Source organism: Oreochromis aureus, linkage group 12 (genome assembly GCF_013358895.1).
Source record: "Oreochromis aureus strain Israel breed Guangdong linkage group 12, ZZ_aureus, whole genome shotgun sequence".
Taxonomy (NCBI): domain Eukaryota; kingdom Metazoa; phylum Chordata; class Actinopteri; order Cichliformes; family Cichlidae; genus Oreochromis; species Oreochromis aureus.
This window is the reverse complement of record NC_052953.1, coordinates 31,394,089-31,413,134: the sequence shown is the minus strand read 5'-3', so window position 1 is coordinate 31,413,134 and position 19,046 is coordinate 31,394,089. Positions and strand designations below refer to the sequence as shown.

Below are 19,046 nucleotides of genomic sequence, written 5' to 3'. Positions count from 1 at the left end.
AATTTTTTTTAGGACAAAGCCAGAATAGAACTGATCAGTTTGCATACTATGTACCTCTAAGAGAGACTTTGAAATGTTTGTTAAACTCTGATTTGTGGCAGAAATGTGTAACAGGTGAGCAGTCAGCTGGCTCTTCATCAGATGTACTGTGTGACATTAGTGATGGTAGGATATTCAAAAGCAATAATTTTTTTTGACACAAATCCATCATGTCTCAAACTACTGCTATATCAAGACACCTTTGAAGTTGTTAATCCTTTAGGCTCTGCAAAGACAAAACATTAAGTATTAGCTGTTTATGTGTCTGTTGCTAATTTGCCACTTCATGTTCGGTCTGACACAGACCACATGTTTCTTGTGTTATTATGTCGAGAGAAAGACTCAAGAGAGTTTGGACATGCAAATGTGTTCTCTGAATTACTAACAGATTTGAAGGAACTTGAGGAAAATGGCATAGTGACATCAGATAAAACTGTAGTCAAAGGAACCTTGTTTTGCATTGCTGGAGATAATTTGGGCTCACATTGCATTGGTGGCTTCTGTGAAAACTTTAGTCGTACACATCATTTCTGTAGCAGGGCTCGCAAAATTTCAAAATCTCTGGTAGCCCTTCGGGCAGGCACTCTTCAGTTTTTGGTAGCCCAAAATAAATTTAAGTAGCCCGAATAAAAAAGAGAGCAATTTTTTAATGTTTTGTTTCCTTTACAATATTATACATTAAAGTATAATATTGTAACGGAAACAAAAATTAATCTGTTTATAAAGTTTGGGGAAACCTGCAGTCAGCTGAGACTGAAGAAGTCACTTGGATGAGTGACGAAACGTTTCTCCCACAAAACGCTACGTCCAGATGAACAGATTCAACTTTTGGAGATAATCAGAAAATTGTTAAATACAAATCACAACAACTGTATAAAAATTACAATCATCAACTCAAATACTTGTTTCTAATTGAACAGAAATTTCTATGAACTTGTAAGAACTGTGTAGAACATGAATCAGTCTGTGTCAGATCCTGAATCTGAAAATTCCACTGAAGTCACGGGTAAGAGGTAAGTGGAACCAAGATCTAGGACATTTGCTTTTTGAAGTTTGCAAAACTGCTAAATTTGGCCAATGGTAGTTCACTCTTTGCAACACAGTACGCTTTTGAAAGATTTTTCAGGACTTCTGCTTGTGCTTGGTTTATTTTTAGTATGTTTTTTGCAATTGCTAAAAACATACTAAAAAACATACTGTGGGGCGATCGTGGCTCAAGAGTTGGGCGTTCGCCTTGTAATCGGAAGGTTGCCGGTTCGAGCCCCGGCTTGGACAGTCTCGGTCGTTGTGTCCTTGGGCAAGACACTTCACCCGTTGCCTACTGGTGGTGGTCAGAGGGCCCGGTGGCGCCAGTGTCCGGCAGCCTCGCCTCTGTCAGTGTGCCCCAGGGTGGCTGTGGCTACAATGTAGCTTGCCATCACCAGTGTGTGAATGGGTGGATGACTGGATATGTAAAGCACTTTGGGGTCCTTAGGGACTATTAAAGCGCTATATAAATACAGGCCATTTACCATTGCTGTTTGTTCTGGGAAAGATATTGCAGACTGGGTGTTACGGCCCTAGCTGGGCCTCCTGAAACTGCCCTTGTGTGGGCGTGGTGTTTTTCCCCGCCGCCTCCTCTCTTGCCACTCCTACCCCCTCTGTTTCTCTCCCCCAGGACACAGCTGCTTTTGATTAGCCTCGTTTGCAGTATAATGCATTTCTTGCGTTTCTCATGGGTTCTGATGGGGTCTTTCTTAAAATTACTGGTCCCAGTTACAAAGGCGCTTGTCGACTCAAATGAAATGAAACTCACGACACACCTGGCAGAACATTATGTTATTTAGCTCGTCATATTCCAGCCACATAAATTCTTTTGTCCATGAAACCAAAAAAGCTGAGCTTTCTTTTTGCCTCATAGTCTGATTTGTCATAACTTTTCCGTTTTGTGGTAGGCTTTTATTTGGCTGCCCCTTCTTCACCCTGACCTGTCTTATTTGGCTCAGCAGAACTAAAATTCCAGCGTAAATCCTGCTGCTTTTACACACATACTTACATAACGGTCAGCGATTCTCTGCGCAATCAACCTCTCACATGTTTAAGCTTGCTGTGGGAGATTTCACTTGTCACGTTTGAATAGTAAGCTAATGAGTGATAAGACGATGTCAGAGGAATTGGTGCGCAATTAATCGTCACTCACCAATCAGTGCTGCCGCTCTCTACACACCGTTCGCGCGATCGCAAAGTGAAAGCAAAAAACAAGCGCAAATTCAAACGCGATTTCAATATGTCACATATTGACAGTGGCTCACCGATGCCAATGACATAATTACTCAGCTACATTTTCGAAAGAAAATGCAAAAGCATTGACATATATTTTTCCTTCCTATGATAGCCCGACGGGCAGGGCTGAGATAGATTTGGTAGCCCGACTGGAAAAATCGCTAGCCCCAGGACGTCGGGCTAGCGATTTTGCGAACCCTGTGTAGGTAGGTACTGTCTAATGACACGATCTGATTTTCAGAGTGGCGACCCAAATCAGTGTGGTGCAGAACGCACCAAGGAAACATACAACTCTGCTGCTGAACGCCTCAAGACTGAAGGTATGCCAGATGTGCAAGGAGTAAAGTTCGAGTCAGTTTTCAACTGTTTAAAATATTTTCACATCTGTCAGCCAGGTTTGGCACCTTGTTTAGGACATGACATTTTTGAGGGCATTTTGTCATATGATGTTGCGCTGTTTCTTAAATATTTCGTGAAGAAAAAACTATGGTTCACTTACTCCGTTCTGAATCGGCGCATTAAACAGTTTAAATACTCAGACACTGATGCCTCTTCAAAGCCATGTGAGGTTAGTCCTCAAACAGCTAAACTCTCAGGACAGGCAATACAAAACTGGAACTTTTTAAGGCTGTTGCCTCTCCTAATTGGTGACAGAGTGGAAGATGAAACAGATGATGTGTGGCAGTTGCTCCTTCAACTGAAAGATATTGTGGACTTGGTTTGTGCTCAGAAAATTTCTGTATCTCAGGTTGCATATCTTGATATTCTTATTCAAGAATATTTGGAGTCAAGGAAAGTTCTATTCCCAGAAAGTAACTTGAAACCAAAGCATCACTACTTGCGGCATTACCCAGCACTGATTCTGAAATTTGGGCCATTAATTAGACTATGGACAATGCGATTTGAAAGCAAGCACAGCTATTTCAAAAGATGTGCCCGAAATTTGAAGAACTTCAAAAACCTCTGCCTTACACTTTCTGAACGGCATCAGTTATTGCAAGCGTATCTTTCAGCAGGATCAATGTGCCAGACTGCCTTGCAAGTTAAAGGTGGCACTCCGTTTTACCCAGCACTATATAGTAAAGCCATTCAAGATGCTGTCAGACCATTTGGATTTACAGAGAAGAACACAAAGGTCACAGTTGAAATGGTGTATAAGGGAAAAACGTACAAGAAAGGACATTTCCTTGTCACAGGCAACACTGACTCACTGGAGTTTGGTGAGGTAGTGCTCATTTTAATAAAAGATGACACTGCTCATTTCCTAGTATCAGTCCACATAACAGAGTTCCTTCCTAAGTATCATCTGTACTCTGTTAGGAAAGACACTGAAAAGATGTTGTGTCTGAACATCAACGCCTTAGCTGATTTCTATCCATTGACATCATACATGAAGGATGGGTGCCAAGTAATACCGTTGAAACATAGTGTTGTGTCAGACTGATTGCTTCCATAGCCTGATATTTTGATATTTTCATTGCTTTTTTTACTTTCTCATATACAGAAATGGGTGATATGGACCAAAGCAGCATAAGTAATGCCATTACAAAGGTTTTGCCCGACCTTGCACCTTCAGTTCTTGGTATTGTTGTGGAGACACTGCAGTCATTGGGTGTAGAAACCACTGAAGATTTTGACTTCGTCCAGGAGAGTGATTTGATGTCCGTTCTTAGACCGATTCAAGCAAGAAAACTGGTGGCTGCGTGGGAAAAAAAACTAAGTAGATTTCAATTGCCTTTATTGTGTATCTTTCAGTCATACATTTTGCCCATTTATTTATTTTTGTTTGTTTGTTTGTTTGTTTCACAGCACAAAGTACTGAAATTCACATCCCGTCATCATTATCCTCTTCTACCTCACCAACAAGCTCCTCAGTCTCTCTCTCACCTTCACCTGGCCGAGTCCTTGCTGTTTTAGACTGGGTTGACAGCTTCCAGATTCCATGGGATAAGTTTCCAGAAGCTTTGCTGCAGTGTTTGGAGAGAGGGAAGAGGCCAGCGCCGAAGTTGAGAAGAGAAATGATCCGTATTGTTGCTTCTGAAATGATGAAAGTAAACGCATCTCCGAGTAAGCAAGCTTCAACTGAAGTAGCCAAAAAACTGATTGCCAAGTATCCACAGTCACTGCAAGATGTCATAGAAGGCGATGTGGTGGGATCAGGGTATCACTCACTGGTTAAGCAGTTACAAGCAAGAATAGAAAATGTTAAGCGGTCTTCAACACCCAGGATAAAGAAGCGCAAGGAGTGTTCAGATGATTCTTTAACAGATGAAGTCCCAGCTGAAAAAAAGGCTGCTGTTCAGGACACATATGGTTGCATCAAGTGGGACATGAAATTCATGCCAGTGACTGAGACAACAGAAAGTCAAAAGGAGAAAAAAGAAAAAATGAAGAGGCTTCATCGTGAGACCAATGTCAGCCTAGATGAGGTGGAAAATCTCATGAAGTGTACTTACTACTCTCAACGCAAGGATATAAACAATGGAGAAGAACTGCAAACCCTGTTGGAGGAATGGCCTTTCTTGTTCCAGGAGGTTGGAATGGCAGTCCATTTCTACGAGCTCACTGGGGTTTCACTGAAGGAGACTTTCCTTAACAGTCTGGAGAAAAAGGGAAAACGACTGCTCGACTTCATGCGAAACACTTGTGCTGATAAGAGCAAAAGGGTTTTGCAGGCTGTCACAAAACTACAAATACTTAGAGGACAGTTGCAAGGCTGCTCAGAGGATGTTAAGGACATGGTCCTTCTTCTCCTGTCCTATTTTGATGAGAGAGAGGAGAATCTATTCCGTCATGTTGAACAAACATGTCTGGGACACGAGATTCAAATGGAAAGCCTGCCAGTAACTCCATGTATCATTGTTTGCGGTAAGTTGATATTCAGTTATCTGACTTCTTATTCTTTGCTTTTAAGTAAAGCTATTTGGATTTGTTTTAGTGATTTACAGTTTTAGACTACTTTAATTGAGAAAAAAATGTTTATCATTTTTTTTTTGTAAAATAATGACTGATGAAGAGTAGGGCTGTTCGATATAACGATATATATCGGATGACGATATAAAAACGTCTATCGTTTCATTTTGCGCTATCGTTTGTTTCGTGGTGTCGCAAAATAAACTGTTTACGGCAATATTTTTTCATTATTTTGATGGTCACTGTAGTGGCTATATTAATTTCCTAAAGTTCTCTCTTTCTCTTATATTTAATATAACCACACTACAGACGGACAAGCGCTTGTTTTTATGTGTTGTCGTTAGCAACAACGATGGTAAAACCACTTCGTGTCCGCTTGTTTATTTTCCACATAAACCTTTCACAATAAAGCTCAAGATCCTGTTGAGACTTTTCAAAATAAACTGAATCACGTGAAAGATGCAGAGTATTTACGGATGAGAAGCAAAAAAGAGCCGTCAGGTGCTAAAAAATAAACCTTAGACTCAAACGTTAGAACAGGCTTTTCCCCGCAGCACGCTGTGTAATAAATACTCACAAAGAAAACGGCGGCCATTACAACCTATGTCTAAAAATGTATCGTTTCATGCATCAGTTAAAACACTCGACTCCAGGTACGTGACGCCCAGCTGGAAACACTTCACGCAAGTCGAGCTGCCTGAGATTCACAGAATTTACAGAAAATGTTACATTTTTGTGATTTATATCGTTATCGGACGACAGATGTCTTAATATCGGGATATGAGATTTTGGTCATATCGCACAGCCCTATGCTGTAGCCCATCTCAGCTGTCAAAGGTGGCGAGGTAGTAGGATAGTAGGATTCCCAATGGGCAAGTTCCTGCCGCAGGGCGCCATAAACAGCCATTCACACTCACATTCATCCCTACTGCCAGTTTAGAATCACTGGTTAACCTAACACATATGCCTTTTTTCACTTTCACAGGAAGTAAAGATAATTTTCAAGATAATTTGCGCCTATTGAGGAGTTTAAAGAAGCGTCGATTTTATTATTCTAATAGTGTAGTCTTCCTGTGGTGTACCAGTTGGAGAGATATGAGATTTTGGTCATATCGCACAGCCCTAATGAAGAGTTAAGTATTTCTTTCATTTATGTTCTTTGCAGGATCTTGCTATTCTTCAACCCGATTCATGCTTGCTGTAGACCGTAAAGTTGTAAATGACAACATTCCCACCTTCATTTCTGCCATCTGCTTGATGTTTGGAAGTTACTACTGCCTCAATATTCACTATCCTGTGGACCTTTGCTCAACACTCGACACACCTGCAGTTCAAAAAAGTGCCCCTCCGACAGCCAAACCCATCTGTTCTCTGATTGGATTGTTACATTTGTGATTGACATGACATTGACCAATCAGATGACAGGAAGAAAAATAGGGTCAAAATTCGTACTTGTAACTTGCAGGGGGGTTTTGGGCTAAGTCCACACACAAATCTTTTTTACACATACAAATCTTTTTTACGCACGCACAAATTCTTTTTACACATACAAATCCTGATTTACAAGTACAAAACTGATTTACAAGTACAAAATATTTATGACCACATTTTGAGCCCATATAGATGTCTTTCTAAAAGTGCTGTAACTAAGTTTAAGAATATAATCCACCCACTGTTATCATCTTCAATGCCCCGTACCAACACAGAGCAGAGCAGCTACCTGAACACTACTCTAACAGAGGTCGATTGTCTTGTTAATAATTTTACCTCCTCACTGCGTACGACTGGTGAGTAGAGCTACAACAGCAACTCATAAAAGATCACTAAAGTGAAATTACACAAGATGAAAAATGACAATATATGAAATTGCTATAAATTCATTATCATGTGAGCCCTTAAATGAAAGTCTTTCTCTGAGTCTGCTTTTCCTGAGCTGTAAAGGACTCAGTCTCACCTGTAGCTCCAGGTCTTATGAACCTGTACATGTCAGTGTGGTGCTGTGCTGCATTTCTACTTTTATCTCACAAAAAAGCTGCTCTCACTGTAATGTAACATACTTTAGTCTAACCTCAAAGTCATGTTCTACAAATGTTTTCCTTGTAATCCAGATCACTACGAACATCTTAAAGGATATTACTGTATATCTGACACGTAAAATATGAGAAGGAGGGAAGGAAATCCTCGGATTTGTCACAGTGTCCCCTTGTCTCTCCTGTGGAACAAGTGCTCATATTTTACAGGAGTGCTGAGACATACATCAGAGGATGTCAAGTAAATTTGCAAGGAAAACAATTACAACTTGACCTTTGGCCGCGAGTGTCATAAGAAAAATAGTTAATAATGCTAGTACTTTAAAATATCGGTTTCTCTGATGAATTTAAATTCCAAACATTTAAAAAGTGTGATGATAGACTTTACCTACAGCAGACCGTAACTGCGAAGGTTTGATGTGTCATTAAAGTGAAGCTTTACAAACAAAACAACAGAAGCACTTGTGCAGACTCATTACGCACAAATATAGAATAGAATAGAATAGAATAGCCCTTTATTGTCATTGTACATGTACAACGAATTTGTGAGTCCTCCACACTAACTGTGCCAGAATAAAATATAAATTAGTACACAGCCTGAATAAGTAGCAAAAAACAGAAATATATACAGTCAGGAGGGATATAAACAAAAACAAGTGAAAAGCCCACATTAGTGAACATCATATTCATTGATGTGCACAGGTATGCGTCAGGAAATGAACATAAATAAAACTGTGAAGAATGCGTGCAGACAGCAGATCAATTGTGAACACCGATAAGCTGCGAGAACAGCATGGAGAAACACACAAAGACAAGTAACAAGCAGGTGAAAACACAGGGTTTATATACAAGCAGAGCAATAAGGGAATGAGAAAGAGGAGGGAGACACAGCTGGGTTTAATTATACATTGGAGAACTTTAAAAACCTCAGCAAGTTGGTTTACAAATCTCTTTGCAAAGAGTAGCCAGAGCTCATTCTCACGGTTATGCAGTTACAAAAGCCAATAGTTGAGGAAACAATCGTGGAATTGTTCAAAGACCACGTAGCAAATTATCTAAAAAACCGGGTTGCATGCGCCGGTTTTTCTCGTCTGCACGCAATTTGTTTTGTTGGAGCAGAAGACAAAATAAGGTTTCTGTAATGTAGGGGAATGAACTGAAAAACATTTCTTAAAAACTAATTGGAGCCATTTTTAAAATCACAGTGGCTCTTTAATCCATCGAGTCATTTATGAAAATCCGCTGACCTGTCGCGACAGATGGCCGTCCCCTCACTGAGCCCGGTTCTGTCGGAGGTTTCTTTCTCTTAAAAGAAAGTATTTGCGGCTAATCTAGCAAACGAATTAACAACAGAGTGATTTTAGAACTATAAGATGATAAGCTGTGTTTCTTTTTTTTATAATAGTGACGTGGTTGTATTTACCTTAATTAAAGGAGTCGTCAGTTGCGGTAAACCAACAAAAAAACTCGAGCAGCCGGGCTACGTAAAAAGTGTAGGGGGGCGTGTTTGCGGTCATGTCCAGCGGGTGTGTGGGCGGGAGCATTACACAGTCGCTCCACCTCAAGTCACTACTGCGCAGACTCTGGCTCCAAATTTGCAAGATGGCAGCCTCCACAAGCGGGATATTTATTGGCTTCATTTTTGCACAATGGCAGGAGGCGGTGTCGCGTCGTCCATGTTTTCTACAGTCAATGTGATGTAGTGGTTTAACTTAGCAGCTACACCTGTTGTTCAGGAGAATATTTCAGTGAGCACTCGTGCCCTCAAAGGTGATATAAGTGATACGCAGCAGTGGTTTGCACACAACATGACCATTGTCAAGAGTATAATGGGCCTATTACAAGTCTGAAAGTACATATGCAAATCCGGAGTTTGACAAAGAATATAACTGGAGCTTTTCTTTTGTTGTGTTTCCAGCTGTTTGTCCTTTGACACTTAATGGCTGTGAAGTATACCTGGGTGATTAATTCTACTTCAGACTTGATCAAATACTACAAATACCTACTAACTTAACCCCACAGAGCAAAAACAGTGCTAGAAAAGAGGAAGATGGTGCTTTAATTTTTTCTTTCATTTTTATAGTTGAGAATGAAATGCATGGGAACGTTACACAGCCCCTTGTGTGGGAAACCTTGACACTGAAGAGCAAAAAATGATAAAATTGTGGATTGAACAGCACTTTAGGTATGTGGACATAATAGGTTATTTTCTTTAATGCAGCAGGGTATTCAGCAGGGTAGAGTCAGGGCATAAAACAAACAGGAATCTTTCCCTCAGATCCACTTTAAAAACTAGAAATAAAAAAAAATGAACACTTGGTTCAAGCTGAATCTAATGTTCTTTTAATTGAAAAATATCTCTCTTTCATATAAAAATTCTTATCTCTCAGGTGTGTTTGGGCAATGGTGTGTCTCTTCGTCAAGCATTGATTGTATAAGGGTCACCTGGACGCCTCTGTGCAGTGTCGTAGGACTTTTCTCATGTAGACCACAGGCATCTTACACTCAGTTACTCTGTGCTGACTTGTTTCAGATTATACAGGTAATCCCACTGAGACTCAATGTCTTATTTACAAGATAGTCCAGTTTTAGAAAAGCATACGAAAATTACAACAATAAAAAGAAAGAATAAAACAGTGTAAATTGTCTAATGTTTACAGAGTCATATTAAAAACAAAAAACCCCCAAATTGTTTGTTTGCTTTTAAATTCTGCGAGCTGCACATCCTTCTGTCATGTATTCCATTAAGACGTTGCAGAAAAGGAGACGGCCTTCTTTCTGAGCTGATGGAACAGTGAATATAATGAAGTTTGCATAATTAGACAAAATTTTTTACATAAGATGTAATCTGATATATATAAGCAGAGTAAACCAGAAATAAGCCCTGTGACTGGCTGGCTGTGGGATGGACAGAGTACCCTGCCTCTCACCCTATGGGAGCTGGGATAGGACACCCAGGATCCTGGTAAGTATAACAGGGAAGAGATGGATAAATAGATAAACCACAAATAAATTTATATATAGAATGATACCAATAAACTATCCTGTGTGAGGCCAATGAGGATCAATCAATCAGCAAAGTTCAGTGGTGTGATAAGTTTTCATGTCCTATGATAAACAGTCTATTCACAACTGTTAATTTTTAACAGGAGAAATGGCTCCACACAAACCGACACTGGTCGTGTAACGAGGTGGAGACGCTTATCATCGGTTTAGCAGCAGGTATCCCATAGTCGTGATGCCCTCCATTGTTGTGTTGTTTGTGTTGCATACAAATGACGTCACAGGACTTACACCCATGTTGCTATAACAACCCCAACCACATCGAAGTAGTACTCAAGTGTAATGGAAAATGACAGAAACCATGTATAGTACATTCGAGAGGAGTAGGTACTAATGCAAAAGAGGCATTAGTGAATACCTCAGGCAGCAGGAACCTAAGAAAGAAGAGGAGCAAGAACAGAAACCACTGTGGAAGGACAGGCCCCTGCATGTGCCACCGACAGATAGAAGAAGTGGCTGATATCTAAAAATCCTATCAATAGCTGGACAACGCTGGATTGAAGACAAAAGGTACTAAGCATGGCAGTGGAGGAGCAAGCTCTAAACACAAGATCGATAGAGGTTGAGGTCTACCATACTTGGCATGACCCCAGGTACAGGCTGTGCAAAGATGCCCCTGAGACAATCTAACACATAACAGCAGGGTGCAAGATGCCAGCAGGTAGGCTATATACTGCATGGAAAGCCATTACCACGTGGCCGCTAATATAAACAGGAACATTTGTGCTAAGTATGGCCTGGAAGTCCCATGGTCAAAATGGGATACGCACCCTAGAGTGGCTGAGAATGACCAAGCTAAGATCCTGTGGGAGTACTGGACGCAGATGGACAAACAAGTAAAGGCTAACCAACCAGACATAGTAGTGGTGAACAAGCAGATGCAAGTGTATCAAGTTCAAGTGAAGAAACACAAGAAGTTCAAGAAATACTAAGGCCTGAGAGAGGATCGGGAGAAGATGTAGAAGGTAAAGGCAAGAGTGGTCCCCATGGTAATTAGAGGACTTGAGGCAGTGACCCGCAAACTGGGCGAGCAGATCCCAGGAACGACATCAGATCTGTCCCGTAGTCAGGAACAGCAAAGATACTGCATAGGTCTCTCAAGCTCAAAGGCCTCTGCGGTTCATAAGATGCAAGGAGTAGAAGAAGTGAAGTAAGGAAGCTGAAGGCTAAATCTTTAAAGCAACAGACGGTCCGTGAAGAAAGAGTAGGCACCGTGGCAACACAGGACCGAAGCAGCTGAAAAAGGAAGTTACATAAGACTTAACACTATGTGAATGGTACTAATGGCTTGTGATCAATGGTCATGAACATATGCATATTAATGATCAAGGAACTGACCTCACAGCCCATTGTTCATTGAGTGGGTTACTTTCAGTTATTGTGCAGATATACTGTTTATAAGGTTGGGGAAACCTGCAGTCACTTGGATGTGACGAAATGTTTCTCTCACTAAAAACGCTACGTCCACATGAGCAGAATCAACCTTTGGGATTTACTTATTCGGATGATTGAGCATACATCAGGACATAAGACTTAAGGAGAAATAATTAAAGAGCAGCGAATAAAAGCTTACCTTGCTGCAGTGACACAAAGTTGCACTGGGAATTTCAGTTGCAGCTGGGCTACTTCAAAATTCATCCATGAAAAAAAATATCCACAGTTTTATTTGTGAAGTTCATGAGAAAAGTGGAAAAATAAAGGTCGCGCCAGAGACACGCAGCAGACAACTTTAATGACAGAGTTAATGGTGCAATTAGCAATTGGTGCAATGGACCAGTGGAGATGCAGCTCACACAGAGCAACCAAGAACACATAGAGAGAGTCGGGAGTTTACGTCGTCACTACCAACACGAACAGAAAAAAGCTGTGGTTATAAGTTTAAGGTTTAATAATCTAGTATGTCTGCTATTCATTTCCAAGCACATTGGTTTGGCTGCTGGCAAACAAAGGGTTGATTACCCTGCTGAGGTAAACATCAGAGCTAGGGGGACTTTTAGAAGGATTTCCTGAATTGGCTTATTTAAGCCAAATAACACGTGAGGCATGTTGCTTTACCCTCTCTAATGAAACCTTACATCTCCTAAAATGTCCAGTAGGCATTACCTTGATAAATAATAACACACAATTAGTTTATAAAAACTTCATACTTAGACTCCTTGAAAAAAAATACAGCAGAATTTCAGAAATGATAAATTCTTTGTTTTTTCTTCATCTTCTTACCTGCATTTTAGGACAACTCAATGCCCCAATATATGCTAAAAATTAGATAAGAAATAAATGTATTGTGTTTTTCATGAAGCACACACACGAGGCTGCTCCATCTGACTTCCATTTTCCAATCACCTGATTGGCTGTACCACTGAGGGTAGAAGGAGAGGATGGAATGATTTGTCAAAGTCTTGGTATTATTCTTTTGATTTCTTTTTGTGTATTTATAGGGTTAATATAAGTAACTGTTGAGATATTTTAAGATATTTTATTCTGAAATTGTAAATATATAAATATAAATATCTTTGGGAGTGACCCCCATGGTTACAAAGGAAGCAAAATATAAGTAGAAGTTGTTTGGGGGTTGTTGGGCGATTTAAAATTTCAAACTATGTGGTCGCGGTCCTGAAAATAGGTTGTTTTCACCTAAAACCCTGCACATCCATAAGAAGCAATCTTGGTGTAACCCAGTGGTTCCCAAACTTTTTTTGCCAGGCCCCCCTTTTTTACAAGAAAATGTTCGCCCCCCGCACAAACACATCCTCCAAACATACACACCCATATTTTGTTTACAAACTCCATTGGGGTTTATTTCACACCTCAAACATTTAGTAAACAATTACGCCAATACAAGTAAACGGCAATAAGTTACAGGTAGTAAAAAAATATACTACTAACTCTTTTACGCTATGTCCACAACTACAGGGGTATTTTTGAAAACTCAGCTGTTTCTATGCGTTTGGGCTTTTCGTCAACACGTAAACGGCGTTGTAATTCACCGAAAACGGAGATTATTTAAAACTCCTTTTTTGCGTTTACGTGTGGACGAGGAATACAGAGTTCGTCACGCAACGTCAAAGGTATGTGCCTCTTTTCACGTCACGCTGTGCGCCACGTTATTGTTTACATGAGATGAATTGAAGAATGGCATTTAGAAAGCATCACGGTGTGTAATTATTTTACGTGTAGTTGTTTTTTTTTTCCTGTGTAATAATATTCAACATTGCTATCAATACATTTTTCAAAAAATGCCTCTCTGTACAAAATGGGTTTAAACACATAAACAGCTGTGGGATACTGTTTGTCCGTGATTTGAACAGGGGGAACAAATACGGCAGGATCAGCCTGATATTATTTGTATCCCGCTGTAACTTTACTGCATAAAGAGCTAACATCATGTTAGCTCTTGATTTTTAGTTCACAAACACTTCTTGTAATAACTAGTTATTACAAGAAGTGTTTGTGAACTAAAAATCAAGAATGTGGGATACTGTTTGTCCGTGATTTGGAGAGCACAGCGCGTGCTTTGGACATGTTAGTAACATGTCCAAAATGTCAGGAGTAGTTAGTTATTACAAGAAGTGTTTGTGAACTAAAAATCAAGAATGTGGGATACTGTTTGTCCGTGATTTGGAGAGCACAGCGCGTGCTCCCGACGCAGGGAAACTAATTTTGCAGGGGAGACCTACCTTGGCACTTGTGCAGGTGAAGCCAAAGGGAAGATATGCTTCACCATATTTTCCTGTCTTTGGCTTGGAAGGAAGTTGGTTTGGAAACATATTTGGCGATGCTTCATCTCCTGCTTTGCGTTTGTGTGGGAGCCCCGTCAAAAACCTGTCCACAGTGTCCAAGCGCTCTTTTTTTTTTTTTTTTTTTTTCATACCGCGCCCCCCCTGCAATGGCTCTGCGCCCCCCCTAGGGGGCGGGCCCCACACTTTGGGAACCTCTGGTGTAACCAAAGAGCTCTTCATAAATGGGTGCACAATGAAATCACAACATTATATAAGAGTGTTCATGTTAGATTGTAATTGGAACCTCCAATTTATTTCTAGGTTATACATCTATAACTTAGCTATAGTCCAAATAAATGTCATTTTGGGGCACTATAAATTAAAATGCAGTGTTGACAAAGAGCAAATGTCCCTTTATCCTGTCAGTGTCAAAGGTAGATGTGTCTGTGATTTGGTTGTAAGGGGTTAGAGTCCAAAACAGCAAAGTGCCCTTGGGAAAGACCCCAATTAATAAAAAGTATATGTGTGTGTGCCAAAGTGCTCTATGTATACAATAACAAGTGCTATATAACTGTATATAAAAACAGGTGCTTGTGGCTTCAAGTGGTCAAAAGCACTACACATAAGTATTTATCATGGACTTCAGTGGTTACCCTTGAGAAATGAAAATCTGCTCTTTGTTCTGCACTAATGAAGAGGTTTGCTGCTGCATTGTGAGCCAGCTGCAGAAAACAGGGCTGACTGAGTGGTTCAGAGAAAACTGCAGGAGAGTGAGAATAAAAGCATGAACTGTAGCTGCCAAATCTTTCACAAGCAGGAAAGAATTTAATTTTGTGAGCAAGATGGAAGAGGGTTTTTTGCCATGCGGTTTTATTTTCAGAGGCAAACTGGATGTAGTGATTGAGTTGTGTGCAGTGTCAAACATTAAAATGCTCATTTTCATTCTGATTTAGCTAAAAGAAAGTTTATGTTTGATCCTCAGGTTTGAGCGCGGCATTAAGAGCATAAACATGGAAGGAGATATTATACTTTACAGGCTTCTGTCTAGACTAGTAGAGAAACAAACTGCCTTATCAGCTGAAAAGCTGATATTTTTTTTCTCCCTTTGTGGTAGGAGACATACCATGAACAGCACACTTCCTGCATGCCAACAACATCCTTGAGCCAGCCTAGGATGATGGAGCGATCAGCTGTGTCAAAGAAAGAAATGTAAGAATTCAGGATGTGTAGTTTCCTGTTGTAGAGATAAGAATAAATCAGTGTTACTTTTAATCATCACTGGAATCAAAATAGTTTATGAATCACATCTAAAGGCCTTTACACATCGAGTATATTGCATAAAATGACATGAAATACCAAATTTCTCAGATTGCAAAGTTGTTGTGTAACGTATAAACAGTGTGATGTTTTTGAGATTCTTTGTCCTCAAAAAATACACTGTGAAGAAAATCAAGTCCTCATCAAGCCATGATGGGCTGGTCTTGATGTTTCTAAAGGAAGAAACTGGGATTATGGGTTCATCCAGTTTTCAAGAGAAAGCAGCAGCAGGGAGAATTTCATAAAAGAGAAATAATTTCAGCGAGCCGATTGAGCTGGAGCAGTTTCTAGATGTGTGTCCGAGGTAAACTTGGTACAAAAAATGAGGGAATTTGTGTTTGTGTGGTTATTTTTTGTTGTTGTCACAATGCTTCTTGGCAATAAATCTTAGACTCATGGAAAATCTGTTTATTCCGCCTTAAATAATGTAATAATAATAATAGTAATAATAATAATAATAATAATGATGATGAGGAGAGCATTTACCAAACAGGGACCTCAGTACTTTGTGGAGGAAGAATACAGTCACAGCAGCCTTTTCCTCTTCATGTTGTCATCTCGTCTCAGCTCAGTATCTCTCTGTACTGAGATTGCCTCCAATGATGACAAGCCTCATTCTTCCAGTGAGGGGAAAAAGCTGTTATTCTATTGGTGCAGCAATCAGCATCACCTTCTCCATGATTTCTTCACACTTTGACCCTACTATGCCTACTGCTGTGGGCAAAATCTGGACTCATTGCTGAACATAATGTTCCTCCACATGTTCAGGTTCTGTACATGTTACTAAAAGCAGAGAAAACAGGCCTGGCAGAGACGGGCCTTCAGAGCATCCCTCCTGGCAGCCCCATGAGCCTGAAGATCCTCCGTGCAGTCAGTTCTCCATATTGTCCTGCAAATCTGTAGAAGACCGCCTGTGGTTCCTAAGTGCTAAGAAGGTGAGGAAACAGTCTTTTTGTGGGTCGTTTTCTTGGCATGCTCACTTTGCAGCCTGTCTTTGACATCCCCTGTTATATGGAAGTTGGCCTTCAATTTGGAGATGGTACTAGGGCTCACTCCAAATAATCCTACAACTTGGTTTTGGAGAACACCAGTTTGAAGTTGCTCTGTGTCACAGGCCTCATCCAGATCAGCCAAACGTGGTATGCTTGGAACAGACTCCAATGGACAGCTGTAGCACGGTCCATGCTCACAGCTGGATCCTGCTACACTGGAAGTAGCAGGAGCTGAAAACAAGAGTCAATAACAAAATGTTCAGTTTGGAACTGGCAGAGAAGAATTATAAAGCTTATTTAACAAAATAATTATAAATTTGCATTTTAATTTGTGTACTACTGTGAAGTTGGACCCTTTGCACACGTACAAGACACGGACGTGGTGACAGCACGTCTTTATTTTGACATTCGGTTTACTGTGGTTTTACAATGGGACACAGACACTCCCGCTCCGCTGTCACGCCCGCTCTCTTTCCTCTCCGACTGTCACTGTGAACATATAAAGAGTCACGATAACATTCACATCCCAGCACACCTGTTCACCGCACCCCTGCGCCGCCCCGGGATCACACCCACACCGAAACTACAAACTCCAGAATTTTGTTCTGTTCAAACTGGAATATCTAGTAATATTTTCATTTTTGTGGTACAACTTGCAACAAAATGTTCAAAATATTAGCTGATTTGAGATGAAATAACCCCACTGCCTCGTCACACAGAGATCTTAAAAGCAGTACTTGCTGATGTTGGACCTACATGCTGTACTATTGGTGTCACCACACCAGGACCCACTCATAGGACACAAATAAATCAGAGTTAACAACATCTATTTCACAAGGCAGCTTCAGCACTAAGATGAGCTCAAGAACTGATGCGCGTCAGGTAACTTTATCAACCAAGAGCTTTAACAACCAACCAGCCTCATCAGGTCGGCAGCAAAGCACAGGAAAAGAACAAGACACACACACACACACACACACGCGCGGGAGGACTAAAGGCCTGGGACAGTTAGCTCTTCTGGTATTATTTTCATTTTAACTTTTTAATGTCTCCTGCAGCATCAACAGTTGGCATCTCTACTTTTAAGTGTCACAAACCAGCAGTTTGCACGCCAGTATTTTCTGTCCAATCAAATACAAAAATTGATTTGGTGATGTTCCCAGCATTCCTATAAAATATTCTTAGCAGGGTTTGGCCTGTTCAACCAGTATGTCAGCATGAGCTTAAGTCTCTGAATTCTCAGAGGCATTTCTCCCATTTACAGACACTGTTCTGCTGCAGATTCAGAGGGTCGGTGCCTGTTTCACATCAAGCTTTTTGAGGTGGTTTTATATGCAGACATGTAAGCAGTGCATCCATAATCTAGGTTTGCTCTCATGAGAGCCCAGTAAATATTTAAGAAAACTGTCCAGCTGGCAGGCGTAACAGTACATAATTATTATTTTTAATTTTGTTTCTAACTCTCTTAACATCTTCACATGAGGTTAACTTCTACAACATTCCAAAAAATCTGACCACATACACATTATCTGTCAATTTAAATTCATCACTATGTATTAATGGTGTTTAGGCAAAAGAAAAAACAGCTGCTCTGTGATTTTTTTTCCACTGATAGTTTAAATCCCCACTTAACTCTCCATGGGTCCACTTTCTGCTCATTGCAGCTTGCATTTTGTTTTGTAGGTCCTCTAGTTTCAACCCTGACCCAAAGTGCCCCACCATCAGAGTAAAGGGATTGTATGTTTTGCTCAGTCTGATCAGCACCACTATCTGTGTCTACTTGAATATAATCCACCTACTTTTACTTCTATTGTCCTAAGAAAGAGAAAGTCTAATAACAATTTGCCATTTGCTTCCAGTTTTTTAAGTTTCTATAACATTTCATATGCTTTTCCTACATCACATAACAAAAACAATAATCACTGATCCTTTATTAGTTTAAGCCTCTTATTTCTTATCCCAGACATAATAAGCTGTCATCTCCCTTCCTTTATGAAATCCACTGACAGCTAGAGAACATTTGTTACACTTTCTAGAGCGTAACAATTCTTTATTTTCCACACCATAGTCTTAACTGACGTTAATACAGTGGGTCCAATAACTTGATAGATTTGATAGGTCTCAACCTGGCTTTATTCTTGGATTGTGTCTTTATCCTGTATCACATTAGGCAGTCAGTTCCAATCTCTTTCATTTAGTCTAACATGCCCATTTTCCCTGGTGAAGTTTGCCATGTATTTGAAATGGCACTATTTAAGTCCCCTCATTTCCTTAACCTTCCCTCTACAACGCCTGCACCAGTGTATTATCTCTACACTACTTAGTTATTGCAGACACACTCTCAACTTTCATATCAGTTGCATTTGCTACTCCCACACCTTTCCTTCCCTATATATGAATATATATATATGTTTGGCTCCCAATTTTAAACTCTACATATTACATGCAAAATGCAGTACTGCATGCAATATTGCAGGCCTGATCATTTTCCGCTGCTTGCACTCTTTTGTAGCAGACCAGTGTTTTCAGTGTATGATGAGTCTCAAGTTGCCTAAATGCTCTGGTCCTTGCTTTACTGCACCACGGTACACTCTCACCACTTCTGCCTTCCGTGCTCCGTGGGCTGCTGACTGTATAATAGATGTAGTTACCTTTTCATTCATTGCCTCCACATCTTTTGAGTACCCAATAACTCTGAACAATTTGCTTCA

General features: G+C 40.3%; 1 protein-coding gene across 1 annotated transcript; it reads left to right on the top strand.

The window, feature by feature from the left end:
• The first annotated feature begins 456 nt into the window (after positions 1-456).
• On the top strand, positions 457-15,670 carry LOC120443128. The gene is made up of 5 exons (XM_039621103.1): positions 457-571; positions 2,508-2,621; positions 3,806-4,021; positions 4,111-5,169; positions 15,141-15,670. The coding sequence occupies exons 2-5, from the start codon at positions 2,522-2,524 to the stop codon at positions 15,152-15,154; spliced, it is 1,389 nt and encodes a 462-aa protein (XP_039477037.1). The 5' UTR covers positions 457-571; positions 2,508-2,521; the 3' UTR covers positions 15,155-15,670.
• The last annotated feature ends 3,376 nt before the right edge of the window (positions 15,671-19,046 follow it).

What these genes read in the sequence shown, in the direction of transcription:
- LOC120443128 (XM_039621103.1), top strand. Translation starts at nt 2,522, where the DNA reads ATGACACGATCTGATTTTCAGAGTGGCGACCCAAATCAGTGTGGTGCA. An exon ending in TGAACGCCTCAAGACTGAAG is followed by an intron (nt 2,622 to 3,805) that starts GTATGCCAGATG and finishes TCTCATATACAG; the next exon opens with AAATGGGTGATATGGACCAA. An exon ending in TGCGTGGGAAAAAAAACTAA is followed by an intron (nt 4,022 to 4,110) that starts GTAGATTTCAAT and finishes TTTGTTTCACAG; the next exon opens with CACAAAGTACTGAAATTCAC.